This window comes from Budorcas taxicolor, chromosome 4 (assembly GCF_023091745.1).
Source record: "Budorcas taxicolor isolate Tak-1 chromosome 4, Takin1.1, whole genome shotgun sequence".
Lineage (NCBI taxonomy): Eukaryota > Metazoa > Chordata > Mammalia > Artiodactyla > Bovidae > Budorcas > Budorcas taxicolor.
The window spans coordinates 83981097-84008016 of record NC_068913.1 but is presented as its reverse complement, the minus strand read 5'-3'; the positions used below and the strand labels follow the sequence as shown (position 1 = coordinate 84008016).

Here is a 26920-nt window from a genome sequence, read left to right as displayed (position 1 = left end):
ACAGAAATGCACCAAATAATCACATGATCACTGCAACTCAAACAACATCCAGAAAGGGAAATGCTACATGTCCATCACAGGGGGATGTGACCTGCTTAGGGATGGCCACTGGGCTTTCCCAGGAAAGCAGCATTTGAGCTGAGGTTTAATTAAAGGTGAAAAGAGATCCATAAGCAAAAGGAGGCAAGACAAACATTCTAGAGAGATGGGAAGAAGCACAGAAGCAGCATGGGTGGGTGGAAGAAAGCCAGTGTGGCTGGAACACAGAGACCAGAGACGCTTGTTATGAGCTGACGTTAGGAAGGCAGGTGAGTGCCAGTGTAGATCCCCACAGTCAACTTAAGGAGTCTCACCTTTATCTAAGGACACTGGGGAGGGAGTGAAGAGTGGCGACACTGTCTGATTTGTATTTTGACTGCAGTGGGGGGACTAGCGCACAGTAATTCCTGGTGGAAAGAGATGAACCAGTTAAGTGTCTGCTGCACTGATCCAGATAAAAGACCACGGCAGCTTGGACCAGACCAGTGATGAAGAAAGTAAATATTTAGAAAGCATAAGGAATCAGGACCAAGTGTGAGGACTGTGTTATGAGCTGTGCATGCACTCTTGGAATTTTCACAACCAACCTATGGGACGCATATTCTTTTCTGCATTTCATAGATGAGAATATTGAGGCACGTGGACATCTGTGCAAAGTGCAAGTAGTTTAAATAATAGAACCAGAACCCCAAACCCATGTTTATTTGACGTCAAAGCCAATTACAAAATTATTGTTAAAAACTCAAAATAGAGTTAGGACAAAAGGTCTCTACAGCCAAGTTTCGAAACTCAAAGGCTTCTTGATCTATTTCATCAAGGTGCCAATGGTGAGACCTGAAGAACATGGCCTTAGGTACCCCCCTCATAACACTGATTCTCTTTTGAAGGTTTATACCACAGAAGGCCTACCTATTTCAACATATCGACTTGGCAAGTCCCTCATTTCACTGGCGTGCCGTTCCTTCACCGAGCATATCTAGAAAGGAAAGCCAAAGGTCATTTTTATTCATGTGATAGAAAACTCTTCATCACATCTCATTCACTATATGGTACTTTGGCTAAATTAGCCATGTAGCACTGAAGACAGGATGCATGCATCCAACCCTATGACTTAAGTGATAGAAATCAGTTTCAATGACACACAGCAACCATTACATATATTCTCCAACATGGTGTGCTCAGTTGCTCAGGTATTTCCAACTTTTTGTGACCTCATGGACTGTAGCCCCCAGGCTCCACTGGCCATGGAATTCTCCAGGCAAGAATACTGGAGCAGGTTGCCATTTCCTACTCCAGGGGATCTTCCCAGCCCAGGCACCGAACCCACATTTCTTGTCGTCTGCACTGGCAGGCAGATTCTTTACCGCTGAGCCACCTGAGAAGCCCTACTCTCATGCTGCCAGGTCCCAGAGATATTATTCTCCAACAGTTTTATTCAGCGACAAAGAAAAGAAGGAAGTGGATATATAGTTTTAACACGTTTCCAATGGCTCATTTTCTGAAGCTCTATTGACAGACTTCTTCAACCATCATCCAAATAAAACTTGAGCAAAAGCACAGAGCCCCAAATGCCCAATGGCTAGTCTTGGCAACACCCATATAAGTCTAGTGTTTCTGATCACATTTTAGAAATTTATTTCACTGTTGCTAAATAATACTTTCCAAAAGTGTCACATGCTCTTCTTCTCTCAAGCTCATTAAAATATATGTATTACATAATTTAAATCAGGGATGGTAATGACAGCCCAGCCTCTGGTCTATTTTTTTTATGGCTTGTAAGCTGAAAATGACTATACAGTGGAAGTGAGAAATAGATTTAAGGGACTAGATCTGATAGATAGAGTGCCTGATGAACTATGGATGGAGGTACATGACACTGTACAGGGGACAGGAATCAAGACCATCCCCAAGAAAAAGAAATGCAAAAAAGCAAAATGGCTGTCTGAGGAGGCCTAACAAATAGCTGTGAAAAGAAGGGAAGCGAAAAGCAAAGGAGAAAAGGAAAGATATACCCATTTAAATGCAGAGTTCCAAAGAATAGCAAGGAGAGTTATGAAAGCCTTCCTCAGCGATCAATGCAAAGAAATAGAGGAAAACAATAGAATGGGAAAGACTAGAGATCTCGTCAAGAAAATTAGAGATACCAAGGGAACATTTCATGCAAAGATGGGCTCAATAAAGGACAGAAATGGTATGGACCTAACAGAAGCAAAAGATATTAAGAAGAGGTGGCAAGAATACACAGAAGAACTGTACAAAAAATATCTTCACGACCCAGATAATCGCGATGGTGTGATCACTCACCTAGAGCCAGACATCCTGGAATGTGAAGTCAAGTGGGCCTTAGGAAGCATCACTACGAACAAAGCTAGTGGAGGTGATGGAATTCCAGTTGAGCTATCTCAAATCCTGAAAGATGATGCTGTGAAAGTGCTGCACTCAATATGCCAGCAAATTTGGAAAACTCAGCAGTGGCCACAGGACTGGAAAAGGTCAGCTTTCATTCCTATCCCAAAGAAAGGCAATGCCAAAGAATGCTCAAAATACCACACAATTGCACTCATCTTACACGCTAGTAAAGTAATGCTTAAAAATCTCCAAGCCAGGTTTCAGCAATACATGAACCGTGAACTTCCAGATGTTCAAGTTGGTTTTAGAAAAGGCAGAGGAACCAGAGATCAAATTGCCAACATCTGCTGGGTCATCGAAAAAGCAAGAGAGTTCCAGAAAAACATCTATTTCTGCTTTATTGCCTATGCCAAAACCTTTGATCTTTTTGTTTGTGTGTGGATCACAATAAACTGTGGAAAATTCTGAGAGAGATGGGGATATCAGACTACCTGCCTCTTCAGAAACCTATATGCAGGTCAGGAAGCAACAGTTAGAACTGGACATGGAACAACAGACTGGTTCCAAATAGGAAAAAGAGTACGGCAAGGCTGTATATTGTCACCCTGCTTATTTAACTTCTATGCAGAGTACATCATGAGAAACGCTGGGCTGGAGGAAGCACAAGCTGGAATCAAGATTGCCGAGAAGTATCAATAACCTCAGATATGCAGATGACACCACCCTTATGGCAGGAAGTGAAGAAGAACTAAAGAGCCTCTTGATGAAAGTGAAAGAGGAGAGTGAAAAGGCTGGCTTAAAGCTCAACATTCAGAAAACTAAGATGGCATCCGGTCCCATCACTTCATGGGAAATAGATGGGGAAACAGTAGAAACAGTGGCTGACTTTATTTTGGGGGGCTCCAAAATCACTGCAGATGGTGACTGCAGCTGTGAAATTAAAAGATGCTTACTCCTTGGAAGGAAAGTTATGACCAACCTAGATAGTATATTAAAAAGCAGAGACATTACTTTGTCAACAAAGGTCCATCTAGTCAAGGCTATGGTTTTTCCAGTGGCCATGTATGGATGTGAGAGTTGGACTGTAAAGAGGGCTGAGCGCTGAAGAATTGATGCTTTTGAACTGTGGTGTTGGAGAAGACTCTTGAGAGTCCCTTGGACTGCAAGGAGATCCAACCAGCCCATCCTAAAGGAGATCAGTCCTGGGTGTTCACTGGAAGGACTGATGTTGAAGCTGAAACTCCAATACTTTGGCCATCTGATGTGAAGAGCTGACTCATCTGAAAAGACTCTGATGCTGGGAAAGATTAAGGGTTGGAGGAGAAGGGGACGACAGAGGATGAGATGGTTGGATGGCATCACTGACAAGATGGACATGGGTTTGGGGACTCCAGGAGTTGGTGATGGACAGGGAGGCCTGGCATGCTGTGGTTCATGGAGTCTCAAATAGTTGGACACAACTGAGCAACTGATCTGAAGCTGAAAATAATTTTTACATTTTTGAAGGTTTGAAAAAGTGAAAAGGAGAGGAAGGAGACTAGGAAGGAAAAACAAATAATAAGAAAAGTGCTTGGCAGAAACAATATGTAGCAGGCAAAGGGCTTCCCTGGTAGCTCAGTTGGTAAAGAATCTGCCTGCAATGAAGGAGACCCTAGTTCGATTCCTGGGTCAGGAAGATCTGCTGGAGAAGGGTAAGCTATCCACCCTAGTATTCTTGGGCTTCCCTTATGGTTCAGCTGGTAAAGAATCTGCCTGCAATGCAGGAGACCTGGGTTCAATCACTGGGACAGGAAGATCCCCTGGAGAAGGGAAAGGCTACCCACTCCAGTATTCTGGCCTGAAGAATTCTGGGGTTGCACAGAGTCAGACATAACTGAGAGTTTCACTTACTTCATTTGAAGTTTAAAATCTTTACCACCAGCCTTACAGAAAGTTTTCCAACTCATATTTTAAATTATATGTATACAGTTTGAACAGAAATTTTATATATTTATATATATATAAATGAGTGTGTGTATATACATATATACACACACACACACAGCCCATAACACATATGTGTGTTAACTATGGATGTTTTAGGATAAGATGACTATGGATGTTTTATAATTTTTTTTTGTTTTGCTGTGTTTTCTGAAGGAAATGTACTCTATTTTGTAATAAGAACTGAGAAAAATTTACATAGTTCAGCCATCCAGCTTAAGACTGAGCCTCAAATGTCTATCAACAGATGAATGGATACAGAAGATGTTGTACATAAAAACAATAGAATATTACTCAGCCCTGAAAAAGAATGAAATAATGCCACTTGCAACAACATGGATGGACCTAGAGATTATCATACTTGTTGCCAAAGGGGAGGGGACTAGTGGAGGGAAGGATAGGAAGTTTGGGGTTAGTAGAATGAATAAACAACAAGGACCTATTGTATAGCACAGGGAACTATGTTCAATAACCTACGATAAATGATAATGGAAAAGAATATGAAAAAGAATGTGTGTATATGTGTGTGTGTGTATGTGTGTAACTGACTCACTTTGCTATACAGCAGAAATTAACATACTGTAAATCAACTACAGTTCAATTAAAAAAAAAGACTAAGTCATAGGTACTGATCCTATACAAACTTCTTTTGGACAGCATTTATTGCATTATTTTATAGCTGTATCCCTAAGTGTACCTACAACATGAAAATTTCTAAAATACAGAAAATCCAAAGGGAAAAAACAAATCATACGTTGTCCCAGAAGAGACTGAACACTATTAACAATTCACACTTTTGGAGAAGCTATTTTTCTTAACCTAAAATTACTACAAATAGTTTAATGTGCTATTTACATATCCTTATATGATTCTTCAATATCTTTATAGTATTTCATTACAAGAATGAACTGTAATTTAATCAATCTTATTTTAGAGATTATTTTTTTGCTTCCTATCTCTGATGCCAGCAATAATGCAATCAACATGCTCCTATATAAAACTTTTGGACTTCTGTTTCGTTACGATAAATTCCTAGAGGTAGAATTGATAGATCAATGTACATTTCTGCAGTCAGCAAAAACAAGACCTGGATCTGACTGGTTCAGACCATGAGCTCCTTACTGCAGAAGTCAGGCTTAAATTGAAGAAAGCAGACCATACAGGTATGACCTAAATCAAACCCTTTATGATTATATAGTGGAGGTGATGAATAGATTCAAGGGATTAGATCTAGCAGACAGAGTGTGTGAAGAACTATAGACGGAGGCTCATAACACTGTACAGGAGGTAGTGACCAAAACCATCCCCAAGAAAAAGAAATGCAAGAAGGCAAAGTGGTTGTCTGAGGAGGCCTTACACATAGCCGAGAAAAGAAGAAAGGCAAAGATATATCCAACTGAATACAGAGTTCCAGAGAATAGCAGGGAGAGATAAGAAAGCCTTCTTAAGTGAACAATACAAAGAAATAGTGGAAAACAATAGAATGGGAAAGACTAGAGACCTCTTCAAGAAAATAAGAGCTACCAAGAGACCATTTCATGCAGAGATGGGCACAATAAAGGACAGAAACAGTATGGACCTAATAGAAACAGAAGATTTTAAGAAGTGGCAAGACTATACAGAAGAACTATGCAAAAAAAGGTCTTAATGACCCAGATAACCACAATGGTGTGGCCACTCAACTAAAGCCATATATCCTGGTGTGTGAAGTCAAGCAGGCCTTAGGAAGCATTACTATAAATAAAGATAGCTCCAGCTGAGCTATTTCAAATCCTAAAAGATGATGCTCTTAAAGTGCTGCACTCAGTATGTCAGCAAATTTGCAAAACTCAGCAGTGGCCACAGGACTGGAAAAGGTTAGTTTTTATCCGAATCCCAAAGAAGGGCAATGCCAAAAAATGTTCAAACTACCACCCAATTGCACTCATTCACATGCTAGGGTTCAACAGTATGTAAACCAAGAACTTTCAGAAGCGCAAGCTGGATTTAGAAAAGGCAGAGGAATGAGAGATCAAATTGCCAGCATTTACTGAATCACAGAAAAAGCAAACAGAACTCCCCTCCCTCCAAAAAGAAACACATCTACTTCTGCTTCACTGACTATGCTAAAGTCTTTTTGTGATCCACTTTGTGGATCACAACAAACTGTGGAAAATTCTTCAAGAGATGGGAATATCAGACCACCTTACCTGTCTCCTGAAAAACCTGAATGCAGGTCAAGAAGCAACAGTTAGAACCAGGCATGGAACAACAGACTGGTTCAAAATTGGGAAAGGAATAGGTTAAGGCTGTATATTGTCACCTTGCTTATTTAACTTATATGCACAGTATATCATGCAAAATGCCGGGCTGGCTGAATCACAAATTGGAATCAAGACTGCCAGAAGATATAACAACAACTTCAGATATGCACATGGTACCATTCTAATGGCAGAAAGTGAAGAGGAACTAAAGAGCCTCTTGATGAAAGTGAAAGAGGAGAGTGAAAAAGATGGCTTAAAAACAAAGATCCATGGCATCCAGTCCCATCACTTCACGGCAAACAGATGGGGAAACAGTGGACAGTGACAGACTTTATTTTCTTGGGCTCCAATCACTGCAGATGGTGACTGCAGCCATGAAATTAAAAGATACTTGCTCCTTGGAAGAAAAGCTATGAACAACCTAGACAGCATATTCAAAAGCAGAGACATTACTTTGCCAACAAAGGTCCGTCTAGTCAAAGCTCTGGCTTTTTTAGTAGTCATGTATGGATGTGAGAATTGGACTGTGAAGAAAGCTGAGCACCGATGAACTGATGCTTTTGAATTGTGGTGTTGGAGAAGACTCTTGAGAGTCCCTTGGACTGCAAGGAGATCCAACCAGTCCATTCTAAAGATCAGCCCTGGGATTTCTTTGGAAGGAATGATGCTAAACCTGAAACTCCAGTACTTTGGCCACCTCATGTGAAGAGTTGACTCATTGGAAAAGACTCTGATGCTGGGAGGGATTGAGGGCAGGAGGAGAAGGGGACAACCCAGGATGAGATGGCTGGATGGCATCACTGACCTGATGGACATGAGTCTGAGTGAACTCCGGGAGTTGGTGATGGACAGGGAGGCCTGGCGTGCTGCAATTCATGGGGTCGCAAAGAGTCGGACACGACTGAGCGACTGAACTGAACTGAACTGACTGATGGATGTGAGAGTTGGACCATAAAGAAAGCTGAGCACTGAACAATTGATGCTTTTGAACTGTGGTGTTGGAGAAGACTCTTGAGAGTGCCTTGGACTGCAAGGAGATCAAACCAGTCATTTCTAAAGGAAATCAGTCCTGAATATTCATTGGAAGGACTGATGCTGAAGGTGAAACTGCAATCCTTTGGCCACCTGATGTGAAGAGCTGACTCACTGGAAAAATCTTTCATGCCGGGAAAGACTGAAGGCAAAAGGGGAAGGGAGTGACAGAGGATGAGATGGTTGGATGGCATCACTGACTCAACGGACATGATTTCAGCAAACTCTGGGAGAGAGTGAAGGGCAGAGGAGCTTAGGGGGCTGCAGTTCATGGGGATGCAAAAAGTCAGACACAACTTGGTGACTGAATAACAACAGACAATGCGGGATAATGTCCCCATCTGTAGAGGCTTAGTTAGTCATATCTTTTTGCTTGGCTCTTTACAGCATAAAAGAAACATTTATAGGTGGTGGGAATCAGGATTGCTATCTTGGGGACCATAATTCAGCCTAATGGAGGAAACATTTCCAGTAGCAATCATCAAACTTCTTTCATGTCCCAACAGGCTAGTTTCCCTTTCCTTTCACCAAAAAAGAAAAGAAAATACCAACTTTAAAATAAGGGAAAAAACCACTTAGTCTATTTAAGATACTTAAAAACTATCAAGAACATCAGTTTACTGGATCAGTACTGGGATAGGGAGACTGAGAAGCCCTCTTTTGTCCTTGACTTTGAGGTACAACCTCCTTTCTATTACCTTAAATGTGACTGTTGTGTTCATTTAACACATGGAAACAATTACCACATGTTCTACTAAAAAAGAGAACCTGAATCATAACTAGATCTACCTCAAACTAATAATGCTTATTTTGATGATAACAATCACCACATTAATAATTTTTATGCTTTCTTTTTCACAGAGGAATTTTCAATAGCCATGTCTCTCTCATGATCTTTCTGGAATTTTCTGACCTATGACAGCTTATATTTCCTACACATGGTATGCCAGATCCTATATTAAATTCTTCATTAAACTGCCCCAAAATATGTGATGTGAGTACTATCAGCGCTCCCATTTTGCAGATGAGAAGAGTGAGGCTTAGAGAGGGTTACACAGGAAGATCAGTGGGAAAACTGGAATGGATTCCTGGTCTGTGTGACTCTACAGCCTGAGCCCTTCCATTAGACTACTGATGGGATATCTTCTTACAACACCTTTATCTCAGCTAAGTCTTACTTTATTTAGATGAAGGTATGTATTTTTAAAGGGAAACAAACAAATTTTGCTCTGAAATACCTAATACAAGACAAGCGCTACTAGATACGAAATAAAGGTGAATGGGCTTTGGGCCTCGTTTTGCAGAACAGCTTCATTTACCCAGGCATATAAAAGGCAGGCGATATATGTGACCAAACAGCCCCAAGTTGTATCGTCCATAGTAAGCCTGGGCCTTTACTCCACCAAACTACTAGCGAGCAAGCAGGATGATTTCATCTCAACCATCTTTTCCCACCATCAGTTCTACTGAAGAAGCTCAGGATCAAAGCTAAGGGAAATGGAAGGAAACATAAAGAAAAGGACCCAGGGGAACCAGTAACACAACGCATACTCCATAAATAGCTAAGGCCAACTGGGTTACAGGAAATTAAGAAAAGATCAGAAAGGCTACACCATTCTGAAAATGGATAAGGTCATGAGAAAGGACAGATCTGAAAACTCACACTTATCCCATGACCATAATATGCAGGTGAAAATATTTCGGCTCTGAGAAGCCATTCAAGAACTCATATTCTTGGACTTCCCTGGGGGTCCAGTGGTTGGGACTTGGCCTTCCAATGTACGGGGTGCGGGTCTGATCCCTGGCCAGGGAACTAAGATCCCACATGCCTCGGGCCAAGGGACCAGAACACAGGACACAGGCAATGCCATAACAGATTTAATAAGGACTTCAGAAACGGTCCACACCTATACACACACACACAAAGCACACAAAGGATTCCTCTGGACCATCGATCAGTAGCTCTATAACAACATGGACTCAGGAGAAAGACAAGTAAACCCACCTTGACAGACGTCCCCCAGCCAATGATCAGCGTCACATTGTCCTTCCAGCAGAGGCTACAGGGATACATATCTGGGCGAAGACTTATATCATCCCGGGGCACGTTTGTGATTCTCTGCTTTGAGGTGATGTCAAAAATCTTCACGCCCTGGAAAATAAAGTAGCATTAAGCATCCTTGACTCGAGAGAAGGAAAGTGAAAGGAAATTTAATAATGGCCACTGCTATACATCAGTGATAATGAGCACTGCAAAGTATTGACAGTGTTTATTGGGTGCCACTGGGAACCACAGAAACGTTCTGACTCCACACGAATCCGGTGAAAACCCAGAACAAAAGGAAACCTCCATCCTTCTTTTCAGGCAAAGGAGGTTTTATGAGCAGATGGCACAAGCAACACAAATGGTAAATGTATAGGTATCAGCAACTACGTTTCCAAAATAACAGACAAGAAACATTTATGTATGTATTGTTACACCTCAAGTATGGGATTTGGTTTTCAGAAAAGCTCTGAATCTGAAAACCCACTAGGTAAAGAAAACTACACCTGACATTTTAAAGTACTCAAATCAAGAAACATTGAGCAAGCACCTAAATGAAAATAATCCAAGAGGCCATATATCTGTTGACCATGACTGTGACCCAGAAGAGAAGGAAAAGTCCCAACTAGCATAGCAGCTTCTGGGAGGTTTCTACCATGCAAAATGGAATAGCTGGGGACTTCCAAATGCAAGGGGCTTGGGTTCGAAACCTGGTCAGGGAACAGAGCTCATATGACGTTGCAGCATGGCAAAATAAAAAAAGGAATAGCACCAATTTGCTAAATTGTACGTCAAAATTCCAAAAGCTATAGTTATGCCAGATGTCCTAAAGGTAATTTTCAAACTTTCTATTCCCCCTAACTCATATCGACTGAACTTGAGGTAAGTGAAGCATCAAAAATTAGGATCCACTTTTTCAAAGGCAGGCCTATTTTGGGTTGGTGATTATTCTGGGAGTAAAAGAAATCAGCAATATCCTGCCCTTGTTTCATATCGACTGGCACTTGCCCTTGGCTAATAGGCAAATGGTATTTTCAAAACCACGTTCCCATTGCAGCCCTTCCATTATTAAGATGCCTTTTCATTTTCTTGGCTATTCTCCATGCCTCGGGTTTCTTCCTCTAAAATAGAGTCCAGAATATGTTGGAAATTACTCTCTGATGAAAGCCAAAAGCAATCTAATTTCTTCACCCTTCCGGGTATGATATCAATCGCCATGGGCACCTTTCAGAAACGGTGATGGGAGGAGTGGCATCCCCACCCTTTGTCACAGCCCTCTGGGTTTGGCCATCCTTCTGGTGCTGAACAAGCCTTAGAGAGATGGAGATGCACGTTTACCATATTATTGGCCCAGGCAATCAGATGGCCCCTCCACTTCACACTCCTTATGTTCCCTTCCCCTTCATGCAGAACTGAAGACTTCCATCTGCTCATCCAAGATCGTTCAAACAGCAGCAACTAGGGGCAAATATAAAAACAGAATTTTAAAAACCAAGAGCCATATGGTAAATTCCTTATTATTTTTGCCTGGACATTCAACAAGTAACAAACATATTTTTTTTTAAATTAATTGGAGGATAATTGCTTTACGATGCTGTGCTATTTTCTGCTGTACAACATCATGAATCAGCCATATGTATACATATATTCCCTCTCTCTTGAATGCCCCTCCCATCTCTCACCCCCGACCCCACCCCTCCAGCTCATCACAGAGCACCAGGCTGAGATTCCTGTGTTACTCAGCAACTTCCCACTAGCTATCTATTACACACATAATAGTGTCTATATGTCGACACTACTTTCTCAATCCGTCCCACCCTCTACTCCTGCTGTATCCACAAATCCAAGTAACAAACAAATTACTCTCAATATTTTAAATACAGACTTATAGTGGCACATGATTCACATTTTGGAAAAGTATTCCCAGTCTATCTGATCCTATCCAGGACACTGTTTAAAATGTTTCAGTATTGAAGTTATTACACAGTCCAGCCACAAGATGGCACCAAAACACCAAAAGTCAGAGAAAAAAGAGCATGTACGGTATTTAGCCAGAAGATTTTTACCACAGAAAGTTCAAGTAATTGACCAGGATTAATTTATTTAGTAATTTGGGAAATCAAAACTTTAGAACTTTTCTCTGAAAATAAGATTAGCCACAGATTTAGCTGCAATGATTAGAAAGGGTCAAACTCAAGAAAAATCACAATGACTTGAGCAGTTGTTATTCACGTCACAAGAGAAATGTACTTTAGAATTTAACTTCTACAGAAATTTCAGAGTAGCTATCTATCAAAAAAAAAATATGATGAATAAATTCTATGACCAAAAATAACTGGTCAAACCCTCTACATACAGATGTAGTTCTTTTAGAAATCACACATTATTAAGGAATCAAAAATTTTTTTCTTGCTATATCCAATCTAAATCCTATAAGAAAAGACCTTTATACAATATATAACAATACATACAATATATATAATTTATACAATGCAGAACTTAAAATATGTAAGGCAGACATAGAATTCTGAAACAGTTATCTTTTACAAGCATTCCTTAATGGAATTTTTAAAATTCCTATTATAAATGTCAATTTCAATGTACCTTAGTATAATACCCCACCTCCAAAAAAGGAAGAAAAAAGGTAACAGAAAGTAAATTCACATTATTAACATTTTTATATATCTTTCTCAGTAGCCAGAGGGGCACACACACACAAAAGGTGACGGGGAGTTATAATTAAATAAGTGGCCATCATCATAAATAAGCTGAGTTTAGTCTCATAAAAATGCCAGAAATGTTTAAAGTTCTCTGTCATCCATGCAAGAGCAAGGCAGCCTTACAACATCCTTAGTGGAGGCAGAACTTTTCCTAAAGACATGTGGTCCTGTGTTCCCGTCGGATACACACAGGATAGATCTCCTACATGCTCAGTGATCTCCTAAGCCATCTCGACTGGCCCAGGTTCTAAGAAATTCTCACCACCACCAAGGCTGCCTGCTTCCAGTTAGCGACCCTTAGGGACGGCCTCCAGCTGTGACTCAGCCTCTCCCGTGGGTCATGACGCAGAGAACAGAGCTAAGGCGGTCACTGAGTGTGTGCGGGGTTTTGTGATGGGACAGGTCTGAAACTGGGGATCAGAGGTGAAAGCTTGAGAGTATGGCCCTTACCACACATTAGGTCAGGCTCCACTAAAGACAGGTAGCTAGTGACAATTGCATTCAACATGAAGAACTGATAAGACCACAGGGTCTGTCGTCCCCGCCACCCTCCGACTCAGTGGCCTCAGTCAGGTGACGGGGACTGTAAAAACAAAAGTGGGCGGGGCCTGGGAGAGCTCCACCAGCACCTGCTGGAAGGGCGGCTCTGCTGGACAGCCAGGGGGAGAGGCATGGAGATACAGGGCGAGGCGTCTCCCTCACCAACACCCACCAAGAAATGGCCACTAGAGTGTTAAAAGGGCAACAGTCTGCACTTGGGTCAGGAAAATTAAATAAGCCCTCAATTTCAAATTAGAAGTTATGTAAACCCTAACAGGAGGAGGATCCCGGTGAAGGCTGTGAGCTGACTCATTACAAGAGCCCGCCTGGGTCGAGTATACGACAGGATGCACAGAGTAGTGGGGGCCGGGGCTGAGGGGCCACAGGGGAAACCTCAGGCAGGGGCAGAGTCCTCAGTCAGCACCGGAACAGCGCACCTGAGCTGCCGCGCCGGCCGCTGCTCGGAGAAACAGCCTGGAAGGAAGAGCGGGCAGGCTAGGGCTGGACGGGGCCTCCTGAGGGCAACCGCGCCCGTTACCGAGGTGGGCAGCACCTGCCTTACTAAGCACACAGAACAAGTTTCGTTTTTGTTTTCTAATTTTTTAAAATACAGCACTTCCCTGCTACACCAATAATTACTAGGTTGGCCAAAAAGGTTCGTTTGGATTTGTCTGTGACATCATACAGGAAACCCGAATGAACTTTTTGGCCCACCCAATGCATTCTTTTGTATCCATTTTCCCAACAGACAATTATGTTCCAATTCAGCAAAATGGAAAACATAAAAGCTCTCCCACCACTATCCAGAGTAAAAGGTCTGGACAAGTTCTCACAAAATCTATGGATAACTTCATAGCCACGTCTCCTAAATATGAGTTCACAAGAAGAAAACACTGGCAATGTGGAAAAATTCAGGATTTGAAAATAATAAAACTTATCTAGGGAATAAGAAAAAATCTCCTACTCCTACCACCACATGAATGAGCCATAACGTAAAGCAGAAAAGAACTTCAGGAATAATTCTCTTTATTCTCAGGTGACAAGAAAATAGAGCAAGAAATTAATAACAAAGGATAAGAAGAGAAAAACAAGGGGAAAAAAAGGAAATAAAAAACCAAAATACTCTCTATCCTTGGGTAAAAGAGGAAATCAAACTGCCGCCAGAGCACTTGGGAAATGAAAATACAAATAGTCCAAACCTCAACTTTAGGGGATGCAAGCAAAGCTATCAACAAGGGTACGTCCATAGCTCTCAAAGTTAATAGTGAACAAAAACAGATGTGTGTGTACGAGCTACACAGAAAACAAAAATACTTTACTGAGGGACAGAGGAGGAGAGCAAAATAAATGGAAAGATACAGAGTATACCTAGATGACAAGACTCAGAATTCTCACTGAAGAGCTTAAGTCTTACCAAATTAACCTACAGTTCTCATGCAAACCCCAAGAAAATCCCAAAGGAATTATTTCTAGAGCTTCTAAAATGCAATGAACTCATTTGAAAATGTGTGATAATAACAAAAAAAATTTTTTTAATTAAGCAATTTGGAGGTGGGGGGGTCATCTGCCCTGCTAGATACTAAAACTTTTTCTTTTTAATTAACACCCCCAACAGTAGAGCAGTGGTCTCAGAACTGACAGGTGAAGGAAAAAAGAAAGAAAAATTGACAAAGATGAACCAAAATGATAAGGTCAGACACTGGGGAGAGGGACATGTCTGTATATACATGGGGTGGGTGGGGGGTGTGTATTTAATATGGACACTTATTGACAGGAAAACATGTTCAGAGCATATTAAGCAGATTACAAAACAGATTAAATACAATGACTTTTAAATAAAATATGAATGTGTATCCATATATAAAACCTGAAAGACAAAGAGATCATCACTTGAGAAAGAGAGGACAAGTGATTTTGTATTATTCCTCTTTAATAACTATTCTACATAGCACACATGAATTATTCTTTATAATGTTAATAGATATGGGGATGAAAGTCAATCTTCTAATTTTAACAGTCAAGATAATTTAGGGGAAAATCTGAAATAAAACAAAAAATTCACTGGAACTGAGTGAAAAGACTTATTTGTGGTCCCCTATCTATGGATGAGAATTCACATATATGGTATCTAATTTTTAAATAAAACACTAACTTCTTTTAGAAAACTCTTCATAAAATCTTGTTGCAATTCCCACCCAAGCCAAGGTCACTCCACTTTATCCTTTCTGCTGTGGTCAGTGTGATTTCTGCAATGAAAGGAAGCTGAGCCTGCTGGGCCCCAGCCTCCCTTTGTCTCCTGCTCTGGCTCCAAGGAAAACTTCCAGCAGAGGGCAGGAAGGAAAGGAGAGCATCTTGAATTCAGTCTGAATTTCCAGAGTCCTACTACAATAAACCCTGTGTACCCTGCCCTGACACAAATCAAAGGAGTAAAGAGGCTGGTCCCTTAATGTTATTTTTATAATACAGCCTCAGTAGTACCTATCTGATGTGACTGACTCACTGATGGATGCTCAAAAACAGCAGAGGGGGGCAGGTGGGCAGCTAATGTCCTAGCTTCTGTAAACCAGTTAAGTTTTAACTCATTTCCATTATGCTTTTAGACACGATTCATATTATTTTTCTCATGTCTTTCAAATGGTGGTAGTTTCATCACTTTACCTTTATGTTTGAAAATTAAGAGATGAACTCTAAACAAATAGCCTTAAATATGTTAGAGAAGATCATTGCTTTGGAGAATTCTTTCGTTAAGTCAAATACTGGTTCTGAGTCATGGGATCGTGCGTGCCACATTATATCTAGTTCACTGAGAACAATGTATTTACTTCTCATCTCCCCAAATGTATCAGGGAAATACATCAAATCTTATAGATGCTTTGCTAGACACAGAAGGAATAACAAATATTAGATACTGGGTAGGCTTTTCCTGGGTCTAAAAGTCATTCCTTCTTTTCTCGTCCAAAAATACAATGTGTTTGCTATGGGAGGAGCTGTGTAATTCCCAAATCCTCTAGTCATTTGGCTTGTCTTTAGTTGGCAATGTCTCTTCCCTGAAGAATCCCATGGACAGAGGAGCCTGGTAGGCTACAGGCCATGGGGTCGTGAAGAGTCGGACACAACTGAGCGACTTCACTTTCACTTTTCACTTTCATGCATTGGAGAAGGAAATGGCAACCCACTCCAGTGTTCTTGTCTGGAGAATCCCAGGGACGGGGGAGCCTGGTGGGCTGCCATCTATGGGGTCGCACAGAGTCGGACACAACTGAAGCGACTTAGCAGCAGCAGTACCGTATCTCAGACACAGAGGCATCTGCCCTCTTTCACACATCTAAAGGAAAGGGCCCTAGGACTGATTCATCCAAGGAATGCATCCACACACTCTGAGAAAGGGCTCATGTACACTGACGCCATGTCCTACTCCTAAAATGTTGCTCTTTCCTTTTGCTCAATGTCAGAGGATATGACTTGTGCACAACTTGTCATAAATTTGAAAAGTCTTTTGAAGGTGCTGTGCCGTGCTCAGTCGCTTCAGTCATGTCTGACTCTTTGAGACACTATGCACTGTAAGGCGAGACCTTCTCTGTTTGGTTTAGGTTACTGCGGCTCCTTGGTTTCAGGAATGTCGACTGGTCTCCCCTTTGGTCTGAGCAGCGATGTCCGGGAATCGGTTTGTCTGCCTGCACAAAGCTCTCTGGAATGTCACAGTACCCACTTCTCCTGTCCTCCCCCGACCCGGCCTGCCCTTCCCCTCTATGTTACTGGCTTGATCCCATGAAGTGTTTCTTTCTGTCTTCCCTCTGCACTCCACTCAATTCTTTTAAAAATGCTTGTATTTTATATTAAAGCACAGTTGATTAACAATGATGCATTAGTTTCAGCAAAGTGATTCAACTATACATATGCATCTATCTAGGATTCTTTTTCAGATTCTTTTCCCATTTAGGTTATTACAGAATATCGAGCAGCATGCGCTGTGCTATACAGTAGGTCCTGGTTGGTTATCTATTTTATTGGTTATATATTTATCTATCAATAGAGCAGTGTGTGCATGTCAATCCCAAATTCCCAATTCACTCAACCCTTTACTCATGAGTCCTATCTCCTAGTCCATACACAGTATAAAATCTTAATGTCAGCTAGAAATTACAAAATTATTGCCATTACTGTCCTTTTAAACTCTCCAAATAAAATGATGCTGTACATGCAGCATTTGATGGATAACATCTTGCAGTTTCAGATAGGAAGCGTTAGGATTTTTCCATCCTAATCTATGGGACTTTCAGGCAGAAACGTATCATCTGGCAGGAAGGCCAAGGAAAGTTCTGTTTCTGCGATTTAAGGCATGATAAGCTGCTTTTCTTACACACACTCTATGCTAATTTAACTACCACAAAACTACCTGCTTGTATTTCACTGACATTTAATAAAATCCATTTCTTTCTTCGACCCATAAAACTGCCTAGAGACCTACTGAGCACGAATCCTCTACAAAGCATTTTAGAGGGGAAGCCATTGAGGGAACTACCCTTAAAAGCAGCTGGTTAATTTATTTGGTTCATCTTCCACATCCTGTAATATTGAATTGTCATTATCACAATACTGAGAGCAATTTAAGCTCAATGGGAGCTAAGTACAGAGAGAGGAAAAACTGTTTCCAAGAGGTCTATTTTTTTGTTGGAGAAAGTATTTTAGGGCTTCATCTCCCATAAATCCACATTCTGGCAGTCAGCACTCTTGGTACTTATATTTCAATAGGAGCCCTCACATCCTCAGCAATATACTTTATTCTCCTATGTTTTGTGCTGATAAATCTATCTAGTACTTTCTTATACCACATCCCAGAATCTCCCACACACAGGCTGGGATTCCTATGGGGCTGTAATAAAGCTGCCGATTCTGGTAGCCTAACACCCATCATTACCCATCACCCATTCTTCCCTGGTGGAGGAAAAGGAGTATGATTGGACCTTTTTTAATCATCTTGTGCTCTTCCAAGTATATAAATCATTTGAGTCATTTGGGCTCCCTAATACCAGCAACACTGCTTGCTGAGGCTGGGGTCTGAGCCCATGGGTGAAGGTGTTTCCTCCAGAAAGGACAGAGAGCCTTGGAGAAAACAGACTCTACAAGAGATAAATGCTTAATCAGAGAAGATGCTGGAGCTCAACATGACAGAGAAATAAAGAGAGCAAAATAAAATCCAGCAAATTAGAATATGCCAAATATTTACTGTCCCAGTAAAAACAAAAGGCATAATGATGAGGAGGGCTTGTCACAGGAGGATTTTTAAATCTAAGATCGGAAGAGATTAAGGATAAAACTGAAGTCAAGAAGGCAAGTGAGAAAAAAATTGGTGAGCATGGAGAAGACTTGGGGTAGTGGCTGGCAGCAGACAGGACTCTTGAATCTTGATGGAGACAGAAATGACCAAGAAGCAGCAGCCTGCAGAGCAGAGAACACCTCTGTACTGCTTCCTGCTTTGGCTCAGTACCGAAGTTTAAAACACACAGACTTCCTGACCATCACTGAGAAAAAACTCACATCATGTAAGAAGAAAATGACTGCTTTAAATTAGGTGGTTATTTTCTGCACAAGTTCTAGTCCATCCATCTCCTTTCCTGAAAAGTGGGTTAACCTGATTAAAAGCAGTTTGACGCAGGCCAGATCTTGCTACCAGAGAAAGCCTTTGTACACAGGTAGATTTCCAGGGCCCATGTGACAGGCCATTTGCTTCCAGGCAATATCTGAATGAACAAAGCTGAAAAGCAACACAGGTTTTTGACAAGTTCTTGAAGTTAATTATGTACCAGAAATATGCTTTGAAATTTAAAAAAACATCATATCAACATAAAGTAACAGTCTATTTAGTAGCCAAGAAATCCAAGCTATGAATTCAGTGTGAACCAACGAAGTTAAACACAAGAGGTGCCACTTAGGAGCATTTCCTTCATATTAAAAACAGAATAAAAACCTAGCAGTGACAGAGATATAAATCTATGTCTACCCGCCCACCTATCTGGGTTTAGCATGTGAGGAAGATTCCTATTCAAACTAGCAACCTGCCATTTCTGCACATGCAACTCACAATTGCAAATGGGATTCCAGAGATGAATGAGGCATTTAAAAAAGTTAATTTTTCTACTTAAAAAAAAAAAAATAGCCTCTCATGTGGATCCTGAAGACTTAACAGAGCTGGTTGTTCAAATCAAAAATCTTGAGTCTGTTTTTCAGCTTTCAGCTGTCTGAGGATCTATTCCCTGGGACTGGGTTCAAGGTTGGACCCCTTCTCCAGCAGAATAAACATCCACTGGGTGATGCAACTTGAATGAACGTTCTGTGTGATGAACAAATATCTCTAATTTTAACTACACATAATCTCAATCACAGATGACTCAGGAGGAGATCTTTGCACAGTGAGGTTATGAAAAAGAAATACAAAACTGCTAAGTCTTGAATAACAGGAAGAGTCACCAGAACACACAGGTTTACGGATGTGAACAAGCACTTCACTCAATTCAAATTAAAGCAAAAAGGAACCAACAAGGACCTACCATATAGCACAGTAAAGTATACTCAATATTTTGTAATAATCTATAATGGAAAAGAGTTTGAAATGGAATATATATATAGACACACATACACAAACGCACATATATATACACATAGGTATTTACTGGAATCACTGTGCTGTACCTCTGAAACTAACACGACACTGTAAATCAACTATGCAAGTTATGTGTGCTCAGCTGCTCAGTCATATCTGACCCTTTGCGACCCCATGGACTGTAGCCTCTCAGGCTTCTCTGTCCATGAGATCCTCCAGGCAAGAATACTGGAGTGGGTTGTCATGCCCTCCTCCAGGGGATCTTCCTGACCCAGGGATCAAACCTGAGCTCCTGTGGCTCCTCCTGGGAAGATCCCCTGGAGAAGGAAATGGCAACCCACTCCAGTATTATTGCCTGGAAATCCCATGCACAGAGGAGCCTGGTGGGCTACAGTCAGTGGGGTGGCAAAAAAGCTGACACAACTTAGCAACTAAACAACAACAATAACAAATCAACTATATACTTCAATGGGGGAAAAAAAAAATGAAGCAAAAGGGGAAAAAGTAAAGATCGGGACACTGCCTAAAGAAGAAACCAAATCAAATGAACCTGCCTTTAACTGGGCATGGTGGCTTGTTTTTAAGAGCCTTCAAGGAAGCAGCAGGGCAGACGGTTTAGGGGCAGATACATCTGTGGAGTAGAATATACTCATCTTCTTTGTACACAGTTCAGCATCTACTCCAAAGTCTCATTACGACTCCTATATAATGCCTCCCTAGAACAAGAATAATTATTCCAGGTTTAGCTAAAATTGGACAAAAGGCTGCAGGCTATTCAGTAAGCAGCAATAATTTGTGCTCAAACTGACAATAAATATCAAATGGACAGTCGTCATTGTCCTGGCTTCTGTGGTAATATTAAAAGCTGCCCCGAGCAAAGAATAAAACCAAAGAAATCATAAAAGAAGGGATATAAGTGACTAGTAAATAAAAATGCTCAGAATCACTAATAATTCAAGGAAGTTACAAAATAGAACAATGGAGTCTCTTTCTATGTATATCAAATTGGCCAAGCTGATATGGTAAAACAGCTCCTCTAAAACACACAGCTGGTATAAATCAGCATGTTTTCTAGAATGTACCTTTACTTGGCAATATGTATCAAGAGCCTAAAAAACACTCGGAATCTTTGACCCAGTAATTCTAATCCTAAGAATGAGAGCTGGGAAAACATTCAGAAGCACAAACAAAAGTTCATACCCAAAGATTTCTAACTTCAATACAGCATGATTTATGATAACCCCAAACGGGATACAACCTAACAGTCCAATAATATGAGACCAATTAAGAAAATTAAATTGACCTGCAGGATGGAAAATTACATAATCATTAAAGAACATCTGAGCTAAGATTAGACTTCAATAATGTAGGGAATTTCATATGATTTAGAATGCTAAGTTGAAAAGAGAGCCAAAATAGTTGAGATTACTTTATACATTCTTTTATTATTGCTTTTTATTATTATAAAAGGCATGTTTTCTACCAAAAAAAAAAAAGGCAGAAAATAAATGCCAATGCAGGCCAGAAAAAACACTAATAATCTTGCTCAGATATTGTTAATAACATGTTAATAATATTAATATTGTTAATAATCTGGTATACAGCTTTCCATGAAATTGCTACATCATATATTTATATTTCTACCAGAAAGGGGAATCAAATAGTATGTATTATTTTCATAAAGTACCTCAATAAGCCATTTAGCAAATGTTGGGCATTTTATTTGTCACAATGAAGACAGAGAAAAAAGCTGGCATGCAGGAGCTGGTCTGCCATTCAGAGCAGGGCCTTGGTGTTCTCTGGATAAATATAAACAATTTCACAGAACACTGGCATAAGACAAGGCCCTGTGACCATAAGATGAGGAGGAAAAACAGGACCACTCCATAATCACATCTGAACATGGACAAAATATGAACAGTTTCCAAGCCACATAAATGACCAAACACCTCCCTATCCTGGCTAAAAGGAAAGACTGCTTCTTTACCAATGTCTTTAGCCTTGATTTTATCTTTCCTCCTTCTGGATATGATGTATTAAGATATCCGGTGATGGAAAACCTCTTGCTTCCAGACAGCACCTGACCCAGCGCAAAGTCCTACTTCTTTAAAGCCTCCCCACACCACCTCTTATCAACAGCCCAAATCCTGTAACACCCTCCTTCTAACACACCCTCTTCCTCACACTCTGCAAGTGTGTTCCTGCAGATCTAGGGTTGCAGGGCCCTGACACAGCTCTTCTCTACCACATACACCACCATTAGACTTTGAGTGGGTTCAAATCTGCACTGTTACAAACATCAAAGAGCAATACTGGCTGAAAATGAATGAGAAAACTAAAAGGAAACAATCTAACTTATAATGGGGGGGGGGGGGGGAAATCCCCAAATGCTTAATGACAAAGGCCTGAAAAATTACTCCAACAGTAATTTGGCAGAGGCAATAACTACTCCAAATACTAAAGAACAACCACAGCATTCTCAACATGCAAACGAAGATATTTTCAGCAAGGAACAAAAGGATGGTTTGATTACTCTGAGAAGACAGATGGTAAGCTTAACATCAGAATCCAGGGAAGGGCTGCAAACAACACAGAAATATTACACACGGAAAAGTTAGCTGAACTCATTAAAGAAAAAAACACTTCTGTTCTCACCAGGCTTTTGATGGCTACGAAACGAGGACGACTGAAGAAAATGTGGTTGCCATGGATCCATCTCCTGGATGTTGGGAGCTCTACATACTGACATCAAAAAAGCAACTCATGTTTGAGATGGATGAACTTAATTTTGAAAGCAAGGAAAAACATCTGTCACTGATATTGGAAGTGATTTCTATTTTTAAGCCCTGGATTTAAAATTTTAGCTTCAATCAGTTCAATACATAGAGAAAAACCAACCAAAATGTACTTTTATAATATAGCTATTTACAACTTGGGTTTTAAATACCTAAGAAATATCTGTAAAGGTTACACTGTGTTTTACTTCCTATTAGCTGGTAGTTTTTAATCAATTTTGGTATGCTTACAGCATGAGATGAATTCTAGGAATGGAACCACAATTTATAACACCATGCCTAGAAGAGATGAAGGTGTTTATTTACAATGGTTCTATGTGCAACCACTTGGAAATAAATTTGGTGGTTGCCTGAAAAGTGATGTGTGAGAAAAGTCTGCATGTAGAAAACTGCCTAAGATCAAGCATCTAAATGCCTGCAGAAGTATCATTCTCCAGATACACTGGTCAGCAGCCTGGGTGGTGTAACTGACATCAAAGACTTTTTCAGGATAAACAAGGTCTTACTGTACAGTACAGGAAACTATACTCAATATCCTGTTGATAAACCATAATGAAAAAGAATACATATAACAGAATCACTTTGTTGTAGAGCAGAAATTAATACTACATTGCAAATCAACTTCAATACTTCAATAAACTTTTTAAAAATTAAAAAAGATCTTTTATGACCCCAAGAACCCCAGCTTCCATCTGACCAGGAGACAAGCAAATATATAAGGAAGGACTCTTCCCTTGTGGCTCAGATGGTAAAGAATCTGCCTGCAATGTGGGAGACCTGGGTTCAGTCCCTGGGTCAGGAAGATCCCCTGGAGAAGGGATAGGCTACCCACTTCAGTGTTCTTGGGCTTCCCTTGTGGCTCAGCTGGTAAAGAATCCATCTGCAATGCAGGAGACCTGGGCTCAATCCCTGGGTCGGGAAGATCCCTTAGAGAAGGGCATGGCAACCCACTCCAGTATTCTTGCCTGGAGAATTCCATGGACAGAGGAGCCAGGTGGGCTACAGTCCAAGGGGTTGTGAAGAGTCAGACATGACTGACTGACTAACACCTAACACTGTATTTCACATTTAATGGTCATAGGAGTTTACTGGGCTATGGGAAATGTTAAAAAGATTTGCATTACTACAAAAAACTGCTCCACTGTATTGTCTTCCAAAAAGAATCCAACACGCGATTTTTTGTTTGCTGATCATTTTGGACACTGAGAAGCTAGCTGATGCTTCTACCTCTGTCCTTCAGGTAAAATCTGCCAGGAGCCTTCAGCCCTGAATAGTGAAGCGCTTTTTCTCATTTCATGCATGCAGGTCCTTGCCTTGTTTGCTGACTGACACTTTCCAGCTTACAAAGCAAGCTATCCCTGCGGCCAGGTCCCCTCATTCAAGTTCACTGCAATGCCAAACAGCTGACTACCTCGTTTCTATAAATGAACTCCGCTGCAAACAGCAGTGCGACAATTTAATAATTTGTCAAAGGAGGAGAATCAGTTATTATGAAGTGTATTTCAGAGTTCAAAGGTAAAGGTCATAGGGAGCTCAAGTTATCTGCTGACAGAGAAAGTTGGGCAATTAAAAAAACAGCAAACAAACCAGACAAGATTTGCCTGGCAGACTTATTTCTAGAAGACATACCTCATTTCTATGCTCATGCATTAGAATTCTTGCTACACAAGGAGGTTTACACTTGAAAAAAAAAATCCATCGATTCACATGTTTGAAAGTTCTCTCCAATGGCACTCTTACGAGATGTGCTTTTTCTTTTCTTTTTTCAACATGGAAACAAAACAGAATTTAGAATAAGCTTTTTATGCTCATGTGTCAAGCACTGCAGTCCATAAATCCAGCTATGGCATTCAACTACTAAGAAGTTACCTTGAAAATCTAAAATAAAAGTTTATGCCAGACAGAACTATTGCCGCCTCTTTCCAGTCCCAGGTGAATAAGGAGCTATCTCCAAAGACCTAAGAAGCTAGAACCTTAAAAAGGAAATATCAACAACTGTGTCAAACTGCAGTTTCAGGTTTTTTGTTTTTTTTTCCCTTCATGACTAGTTTGTGGAACTATTCTGAAATGCATGTTCTGATTACTTTTTAAAAAAATGTTTACCCCTTGGCCAGTAACTAAGTTCTCCCATCAAATCAACTAAAATCTTCAATTAAAAACCTCCATCAAATTTTCTTATGAAATGACATCAAGATTCTCTCTCTGTAGGACATCTATCTTTCCTATTTTGCTTCTGTGGTTGTTGTATAGCTTTCATAATTGTTTACAGAAGTTGACATATAATTCCTAGATGCATTTAGCTGTCAGTCTAGAGAAGATCAGTATTCTTAAGGGTTAAGAATGCCTTTATTCCACATTACACCTTCATTTGGCTAGTCACTGTTACATTTTTTTTAAAGATCAAATTAACCTCTCAGTTACATGATACTTGTCTTTGCGCTTTTTCCGTCATATGATCTGCCATCTACTCTGAACAGGGAGGTCTAGTGAAAGGTTATCACGATTTGCTAAATGTTGGACTCTTCAAACTTGTTCTGCTTAGTTTGTGGCACTGGTTGCAAACTGCAGTTGGAATGATCAGAGTTGTGATTGGGCCAATGAAGATTTTGACTTTTTTCTCATTTACAAAGGTATAAAATGCCATAACTCAGTTATAAGAAAAAAATCGACTCCCCCTAAAAATTTGCTAACACCTTAAAAAGAAAATTTTTTCACAATATTATCTCTTTCTTAATATCACCTTCCAAAAGCCTTTCTCTTAGTTTTTAAAATCAAAGGTGCATTCCTTAATGAAATTAGAAATATTTCCTGAAATAATCACAACTAAACATTATCTATTTTAAAACAGACAAAACATATTAATTCCAAAACCACACAGTGCAGGTGATCTTCGAAAGTGCACACCATACACATACAGAAGGAAGAAATCTTTCCAGAGATTTCTGCAAAGCACACCAAGCTTCTGTATGTTTCGGCAATCTCTAGTTATTTAACTCTATACAAAGAAATCACTCTAACTTACTAAATAAACACTAGTTTTTACTACTCACTAAATACATATTTACACAATAAACTTTAATGAATTCAGAGAATTAGTCAACATCTTGTATGTTACAAGTTCCTGAATAGAGGAAACTTTACGTGTGTGCAAAGTTCCTTCAGTCATGTCTGACTCTTTGGGACCCTATGAACTGTAGCCCTCCAGGCTCCTCTGTCCATGCGATTCTCCAGGAAAGAATACTAGAATGGGTTGCCGTTCCCTTCTCCGGGAGATATTCTCAACCCAGGGAGGGTTTGAACCTTGTTCTCTTACATCTCCTGCATTGGCAGGGAGGTTCCTTACCAACAGCACCACTTGGGAAGCTCAAATAGAGCGCATATTTACATACTAATGTTTCTTAAACCTCTAACATAAATAGGAAAAATTGTAATGCCCTTTAATTCTATTTTCATTATTTTTTATTGAAGTAGATGTACAGCAAACTGATTCAGTTATACATATATAATTAGCTATTCTTTTTCATATTCTTTTCCCTTACAGGTTATTACAAAATGTTGAGTAGAATTCCCTGTGCTATATGGCAGGTCCTTGTTGTTTATTTTATATATAGTAGTGTGTATTTGTTAATCTCAAACTCCTAACCTATCCCTCCTTTCCCCCTTTGGTAATCATAAGTTTGTTTTCTACGAATGTGGGTCTATTTATGTTTTGTAAATAAGTTAATTTATATTATATTCTTAGATTCCACATATAAGCAATACTATATTTGTCTGTCTTACTTCACTTAGTATGATAATCTCTGGTCAATCCTTGCTGCTACAGATGCATTATTTCATTATTTTTATGGCTGAATAATATTCCAGTGTGTGTATACATCACATCTCCTTTATCCATTCACCTGTTTATGGACATTTAGATTGCTTCCATATCTTGGCTACTGTAGAATAAATAGTGCTGCAATGAACACTAGGGTACATGTATCTTTTCAAATTATAGTTCTCCCCAGATATATGCCCAGGAGTGGGATCTTTGGATCATATGGTAACTCTATTTTGTTTTTTAAGGAACAGACATACTAGTCTCCATAGTGGCTGCACCAATTTACATTGCCACCATTAGTGTAGGGGGGTTCAACTTTTTCCCACAGCCTCTCCAGCATTTATTTGCAGAATTTTGAATGATGGTATAAAAATGGCTTTTAAAGGTAAAGAAGTCAAAATCAAAATGTTTTAAAAGGAGTTAATTTGTTTGTCATCTTGTAAGTAATCAATGGTTCTAAAAACTAAAAAGGGTACTGGGACAAGGACAGATACAGAAATCAACAGAATAGAAAGTCCACAAATAAACCAACATTTATGGCTAACTGATTTTTGACAGAGGGCCCAAGATAATGGCAAAGGAACAGTCTTTGCAAAAAGGGGGCTGGGACAACTGGATATCCATGTGCAAAAGAATGAATTCAGACCCCTACCTTACACCATACACAAAAATTAATTCAAGGTAGACTCTAGAGCTAAATTTAAAAGGTAATACTATAAAACTCTTTGAATAACACACAAGCATAAATCTTAAT

The 26920-nt window shown here is 40.0% G+C and overlaps 1 protein-coding gene across 1 annotated transcript in view; it reads right to left on the bottom strand.

The window, feature by feature from the left end:
* The window catches only part of VPS41 (VPS41 subunit of HOPS complex), a 204790-nt gene that overhangs the window by 63066 nt on the left and 114804 nt on the right, over window positions 1-26920 (bottom strand). The window contains exons 8-10 of the mRNA XM_052638403.1: window positions 11029-11148; window positions 9652-9798; window positions 949-1015 (exon numbers count right to left, since the gene is read on the bottom strand). Coding sequence (XP_052494363.1) covers window positions 949-1015; window positions 9652-9798; window positions 11029-11148 — 334 coding nt within the window. The remainder of the gene's footprint in view (window positions 1-948; window positions 1016-9651; window positions 9799-11028; window positions 11149-26920) is intronic.